This window comes from Sinocyclocheilus grahami, unplaced genomic scaffold (assembly GCF_001515645.1).
Source record: "Sinocyclocheilus grahami isolate Dianchi unplaced genomic scaffold, SAMN03320097.WGS_v1.1 scaffold818.1, whole genome shotgun sequence".
Taxonomy (NCBI): domain Eukaryota; kingdom Metazoa; phylum Chordata; class Actinopteri; order Cypriniformes; family Cyprinidae; genus Sinocyclocheilus; species Sinocyclocheilus grahami.
This window is the reverse complement of record NW_015505997.1, coordinates 260858-268389: the sequence shown is the minus strand read 5'-3', so window position 1 is coordinate 268389 and position 7532 is coordinate 260858. Positions and strand designations below refer to the sequence as shown.

The following is a 7532-nucleotide window of genomic DNA, read 5'->3' as shown; positions in this document are numbered from 1 at the left end:
GTATTCGCATGTTTCTTCTTTAATTGCAAATGTAGTGGGTGTATTTTGCCAGTGTGCTTTACGCACTGTTACAGGGTGTATTTTGAATACTTCTGATCTAGATCAAGATGGGGATTTGGCAGGTGCGCATGTTTGTGTGATGGACACACACCTGCTTTTGGGAAACGCAGTCGCCATCGTTCGCAGCTAATGAGAGCATCATATGACACATTTATGGAAAATAGCGTGGAGAATATGTGTGTGTCTCTCGCGCAAAAGTACTAAAAGGATTATGTGGACAGTGAATATTTTGTGGACGTTTCTCACGGAAACTCCGTGAGGCTGTTGTGCTGGTTTTGTCCAGGTGATGCTCATCTGTTTTATCAGTAACGGGGCGGCGTTTCTATTGCGCATCAAGTGCCACAAGACGCAGAAAGTCGCCGCGCGATGGATGTGTTTCTGGCAAGCGCGCGTCTTCTGCCAATTGTGCGCTACATGTAACGCTTAGATAGTTATATTATCGCACGCGTTTTGTCTTTCTTTACCGGAATAATGAAAATGGAGCAGAATAAGGCTCGGGATTCGCCGAAAGAGCCGTCCTCTCATCACACGGAGATGCTGCTGGCTTTACTCACGCAGAGAGAGGAGTTACGGAAAGGTACAGCCGACATCAGAGCACGGAAGAAACTTACAGATCAATTCAGATCTAGAAAAATATGAAGCACCTCAGAGTATTAGTCCAATCTTGCGTGAGTTGCACATTTGCTGAAAGCTAGTAATTTAATTATCCTTACATTTTTTTTAAAAATGCACTTGTTTAATGCTCTTTGTGTTTAATTTTAACAGATGATTTGTAATTGTGGAGTAGATCTTTTCTCGGTAGAGTTTATTTCTCCTGCATGCGTAACGCTTTTCGTGCCGCTCTAATGCTCGGGATTAGGAGTGATTGTGTTTCTGTGGGATTAAATCTTAAACAGCGGCTCACAACAACATATGTCTGCGTCTTTCTGTTTCCAAAAATCGGCAACATTTCCCGTTTTGGACTTTGACGCGCATGGAAGATATTAAGGTGCAAAATCGGGGTTCGATCATTCGCGTCTAGCTGGGAAAGTCCTTGGTGTACAAATAGGCTACATTTTAGAAAACGAAATAAGACGAAAACTTTACAGTGAGTGTTGAGACATAAGCACAATTTCCCCGAAACAGCCCGTCATTCTTAGTGAAGGCTGCAGGAGGACAGAAACTATTCCAGACGCTATGTTTGAACGAAAAATGTCAGATTTCTGCCCTTTATAGACTAATAATTAGAGCTGTAGGTTGATTGAATAATTGATAGGTACTCGTGCACCTGTTCTTGACGTGCGTGTTGGTGTCAGAGGAGCAGCTACACGCTCAAAGACACTTGAGTTGCCAGATAAAACGCGCCTCGGCCTTATTTATTGAATTGTTACTGTTATTAATAAGAAAATTTCGAGGAGGGAGTGGATCGTGGTTTCATTTCATTTTAATCAGAATTTGACCAAATTTGTTAGAGCAAAGAAGATGTAATCAAAGGTGTGTTTTCTGGATATTTATGACAGTCATATGGCTACAGAGAACTGTTAAGGACACCCACAGAGCAAGCGGGTTCTCGAAATGGAGCATTTAGCTACTCATCAACATAAGCACATGAAAACTGCTGTTTTGAAGACAACGTAAATAATAATAATAATAATAATAATAATAATAATAGTGTGTAGCTATTTATTGTTATTGTTATATTTGTTCATGTAGTTGATTTCATTTTATGTGCTTTATGTACCTGTGTAATGGAAAGGGTGTTGCTTTTTATTCAAGTCTTTATACAAGCTTTTTAAACAAAGACAGACTTAAGATTTACATCATAAATACTTAAGTACACAATAGTAAATGAACACATTCAAATTCTCCGTTGTACGTTGTTAAAGAGAATGATTACTTTAATAAAAGCTCGTCTGTTTACCGGTGTAGTTTACTGTGACCTTGAATTGCAGTGTGATTTATCACAAGACTGTGCTTACATGCTGTAATATTGTATAATAATAATAATAATAAATATAAATAATATAATATACATATAATAATATCAAATACATATAGGCCTATAAATCCTATGTAAACAAGTAATTGTTAACTGTGATGTTACTTTATTGCACAGACTTTGCATAGATGATAGCACGAAAGACCATTTGACAAAAATAAATATATAAGCAAACAAACAAATAATGTTCAATGTTCAAACCAAAACTACGCCCTTGACAATACAGCAAAGAATTAGAATTCGAATTATTAATCATTTAATAATAATAATAATAATAATAATAATAATTAGTATTACGCTTAAATGATCTCTCGCTCTCTCTCTCTATATATATATATATTTATATATTGTAATTTGTAATATTAATGGATATGTTTAGTAAATAAAACCACACTGAAAAACAAATTAAATGCATATCATAATCAAAGCACGAATGAAAGCGACGTTCATCGCTTAAATAAAGCGAAATTACTCGGTCAGGGCAACAAATAGCCGTCATCTTTTGCATGTTTTGTCTTTTTTAATTTTTATTTATGTTTTAAAAAAAATAAAAATAAAAATTTCGCAAAAAGGTTCATGATGCATTTCATTCTGACACAGTATTTGATATTAACCGCTTTCTTGTTTTTTTCTACTTGCAGATATTCCAGTTTGCGCAGGCTGTAACCAGCACATAGTCGATCGTTTTATCCTGAAGGTTTTGGATCGACACTGGCACAGCAAGTGTCTGAAATGCAGCGACTGTCAGTCTCAGCTGGCCGACAAATGCTTCAGTCGAGGCGACAGTGTCTACTGCAAAGACGACTTCTTCAAGTCAGTCCTTCTTCTGCACTTGTTTCATATCGTTCACACTTACGCTTCGGGTGCCATCTGACCGGTGTTTGACCGTATTTTGCCTGCAGGAGATTCGGGACCAAGTGCGCTGCGTGTCAGCAGGGCATCCCGCCGACACAGGTGGTCCGGAGGGCCCAGGACTTCGTGTATCACCTGCACTGCTTCGCCTGTGTCGTGTGTAAGAGGCAGCTGGCCACAGGTGACGAGTATTACCTGATGGAGGACAGTCGACTGGTGTGCAAAGCTGATTATGAGACCGCCAAACAGAGAGGTACGTGCACACGCGACACCTTTGTTTATTCAGCAGATGTTTATTTTCGCAAGAGAAAATCAGAGAAGTTAGGCTACCTCAAGCGCAGTTTTGTATGAGCAGGCACAGTTGCCTAAGTCTTCATTGTCTTACTTCTTTCATTCGTTGACCTCACATTGATTGGCCGCTTTTAACTCTGAGCTTAATCTCGCTGGTCGTGGGCTCGTCCATAAACATTTGACCCGGCTCAGGTAATTGCGAACTCGCCAGCCTCCAAATCGATAAGTGCCAACGCCGTACAGAAGCGTTCTAGTGAGCGCTGCACACACGCACTAGAACTGATCTATGGAGCCAGAGAGACACAATCTGCATTCAGGGCAGTTTTCAGACAGATTCGGCGCTTTAATACTGGACAAATCGGACTGCGTAATGATTTATTTGGAAATGGAGTATGGAAAGGCCTTTAGTGTCATCCGTTGAGTCGATAAACTCACGTTACACAGCTCATCACTGAATATGTGCCTTCTAAATGTTCAAAACATGCGTTTCAGTTGACATCCATAGAATAGAATAGAATAGAATAGAATAGAATAGAATAGAATAGAATAGAATAGAATAGAATAGAATAGAATAGAATAGAATAGAATAGAATAGAATAGAATAGAATAGAATAGAATAGAATAGAATAGAATAGAATAGAATAGAATAGAATAGAATAGAATAGAATAGAATAGAATAGAATAGAATAGAATAGAATAGAATAGAATAGAATAGAATAGAATAGAATAGAATAGAATAGAATAGAATAGAATAGAATTTTAAAAATAAAGCCTCCAAAAGGGGGTATTCGCAACAGTGCCACAGAAGAACAATTTTTGGTTTCCCAAAGAACCTTTTGCCTTTAAAAAAAAATTCTTATTGTGAAAACATAAAGAACATTTAGTGCAAAAGAAAGATGCATGGATGTTAAAGGTTCTTCAGAGAACCATGTATGAAAATAAAAAACTTATTTAAAGAATAGAAAACGGCCATTTTTAGAATAGAATAGAATAGAATAGAATAGAATGGAATGGATGATAAAACGAGCATACATCTCGAAATGAGCATAGATTCTAATGTCTACAAGAAATAAATTCGTTTGTTAAATTAAAATATGTTTCGCATATTACAGAGACGGAACGCTCGTTGTGAATTATTTAGGAACGGGGTCTGGAAGAGACCCTGAGCATCATTCATTGAGAGGATAAACTTACATTACACTGAATAACTGCATTCTAAATGTTTAATACAGGCCTTCAGAATAGAATAGAATAGAATAGAATAGAATAGAATAGAATGGAATGGAATAGAATAGAATAGAATAGACATTTTAAAATAAATGCGTTTCAGTTGACATCCATAGAATAGAATAGAATAGAATAGAATGGAATGGAATAGAATAGAATAGAATAGAATAGAATAGAATAGAATAGAATAGACATTTAAAAATAAAGCCTCCAAAAGGGGGTATTCGCAACAGTGCCACAGAAGAAATATTTTTGGTTTCCCAAAGAACCTTTTGCCTTTAAAAAAAAATTCTTATTGTGAAAACATAAAGAACATTTAGTGCAAAAGAAAGATGCATGGATGTTAAAGGTTCTTCAGAGAACCATGTATGAAAATAAAAAACTTATTTAAAGAATAGAAAACGGCCATTTTTAGAATAGAATAGAATGGAATGGATGATAAAACGAGCATACATCTCGAAATGAGCATAGATTCTAATGTCTACAAGAAATAAATTCGTTTGTTAAATTAAAATATGTTTCGCATATTACAGAGACGGAACGCTCGTTGTGAATTATTTAGGAACGGGGTCTGGAAGAGACCCTGAGCATCATTCATTGAGAGGATAAACTTACATTACACTGAATAACTGCATTCTAAATGTTTAATACAGGCCTTCAGTGCCTTCACCTCACCGACGCTCAGATTCGAATAGAATAGAACGTATAATGTGCAATTGTTTCTGTAAAGATATTATAACTTGACTAGCATTCGTTTAATCTAATTTAGATAATAATAATATAGTTTTGACTGGAATAAATTGAGATATTATTTGAAATGCGTTTACATTTGTAACCTTAAAGAATAGAATAGAATAGAATACATAGTCATAATTTAAGAAGAGTATGCTTTAATGATGCCGTATCAATTAACATAAAGGTGTAGCCTGATTGTAGAATTAGAAATAAATTCGTTTTTATAAATCAAAATATGTTTCTTATATTACAGAGGCGGATTCGACAGCAAAACGCCCGCGCACAACAATCACCGCCAAACAGCTGGAGACGCTGAAGAACGCGTATAATAACTCACCGAAACCCGCGCGCCACGTGCGGGAGCAGCTGTCGTCGGAGACCGGTCTCGACATGCGGGTGGTGCAGGTAACAGCTACATCTACATCACACCTACAGCTCATTCTCAACACAACAAATGTGCAATACAACAGAACTACACCGCAAAAACGCGCGGTTATTTATCTCACCCTTAAAAACGCAACTTTCTGCGTGACATTAAATAATAGATTTGAATTGAATAAAATAAGTGAATAGCCTAAATGTTACCACACGAAGCCCATTTGTGTAGGTTCACTGACAACGAAGTTAACTGAAATTTAAACACTAAATGAAAAATAGTCATTAATAATACTAAAGAAAAAATATATATCACTAGCCCAGCTGACTGCGACTTGGACGTATAAAATTATAATATTAATAGGATATCCAATATGCAATATGTATTGTTCCCTGATATATTTACACGCTATTATTCACAAAACAAATGTATTCAAGTATCATTTATTTCATTGGTCTCGAACTCAATTCCTGGAGAGCCACCGCTCTGCACAGTTTAGCTCCAACCATCTCCTAATCACACCTGCTTGGAAGTCTCTAGTGATCCTGAAGAACTTGATTAGATGGATCAGGTGCGTTTGATTAGGGTCGGAGCTAAACTGTGCAGAGCTGTGGCCCTCCAGGAATTGAGTTTGAGACCAATGATCTATATATTTCATACAATTCATGTATTTACTATTATTTACGCTATTATTTATAGTGCCTCGTGCGCTCGTGTCATTAGCCTGTAAAATGGAGCGCAATAAGTGTCACTGAATCGCCCAGAAATCGTACGGGTTATCACATTATCTTCATGCACCACATACGATTTTGCTTATTTCCTTTTTTAGTTTCTGCTTTGATAACTGTGTACGAGATCAAGATCTTCAGGATATATATATATATATCTGATGATGGTTGGTCATAAAGGTGTTTAATAAATTTGTCAGTGAAATCCTCAAGTAGCCATCGCTTCCTGGCAGAGCTCTTTAACGCTGTGGGCTTGTGTTTTTTATTTCTTCATTTACTAAAAGGATGCAAATTTCTGTGCCATTTATAGCCTCCCCATTGTTCTGCGCTCTCTAAAGCGGAGGAGCGGCCATCTGATCCGGGAAGGTTTCTCCAGTGGCTCGTTGGCAGCGAGAGCGTTAGAACGGGCTTGGATATTTATTTCTTTTTTCCGAGATTAATCACATCGATCTTATATCAGGGCACAGATAATGGACCCGGATCTGGCTGAGTCGGCGAATCGCCGGTCTGGCTTGTGACCAGAGGCGTATCAAGAGTTCCCTCTTTAGCAGAGAAATTCAAGGCGGACGCTACTGCAACATGTCGATTTGGAGATAAGTGTGCCATGTTTACCCGGTTGCCCCGACGGGACAGAAATATTCAATCTATTAGCATGTCAGGGGTTGGTTTGTTTACTATTTCACAATTTAATTCAACTACACAGATGAAATGCTGTGAGTGCCAGGTTGTATTTTATTCGACATAACGGTATACTGACGCACCCCCAAAAACTTTGTTTGTTTATTTGCTTATGCATGTATGTATGCATGCATGCTTTAAGGATTTGTAATGAGAAAGTCCAAATCAGTTAAGCCTTCATGTCGGAATCAGTTTTAATTTACCTGATAGAAGCTGTTAATCTCAATGGCGGTTACTCGGCTGGCGCGGGACTTCCTGGATGTACGCTGAATTCTCTTTTCAGTTTATACCTGATCCGTAAATTCCATTTGACCCAGTGATCTTTGCAGCTGTTAAGAGCCCTCCAAAAGTATGAACTGGTTAAATATAACATAATGATTAAACAAAATATGGTGTAAAAAATAAGTATGGTGCTTCAAATAAGTTTATATTTTTTTACGCCGTCATGTAGGCCTACACAAGGCGCTATGCAACTTTCCGTTTCTGGCACACGCGTAGAAGAAAGTAATGGTAGCCTTAGCCTATATATTTCACACCTTTCAAAAAGTAGTTAAGATTTTCGTATTTGCTATAGTGTTTATAGTGTAACTTCTACAGAGGCAAGAGT

General features: G+C 37.3%; 1 protein-coding gene across 1 annotated transcript in view; it reads left to right on the top strand.

Annotated features, from left to right (window-relative positions):
• Nucleotides 1-539: 539 nt before the first annotated feature.
• LOC107562329 (LIM/homeobox protein Lhx3-like) overlaps nt 540-7532 on the top strand; it is a 9779-nt gene continuing 2786 nt past the window's right edge. The window contains exons 1-4 of the mRNA XM_016246962.1: nt 540-637; nt 2680-2851; nt 2941-3143; nt 5397-5548. Of these exons, the coding sequence (XP_016102448.1) occupies nt 595-637; nt 2680-2851; nt 2941-3143; nt 5397-5548 (570 nt within the window). The 5' untranslated portion in view covers nt 540-594. The remainder of the gene's footprint in view (nt 638-2679; nt 2852-2940; nt 3144-5396; nt 5549-7532) is intronic.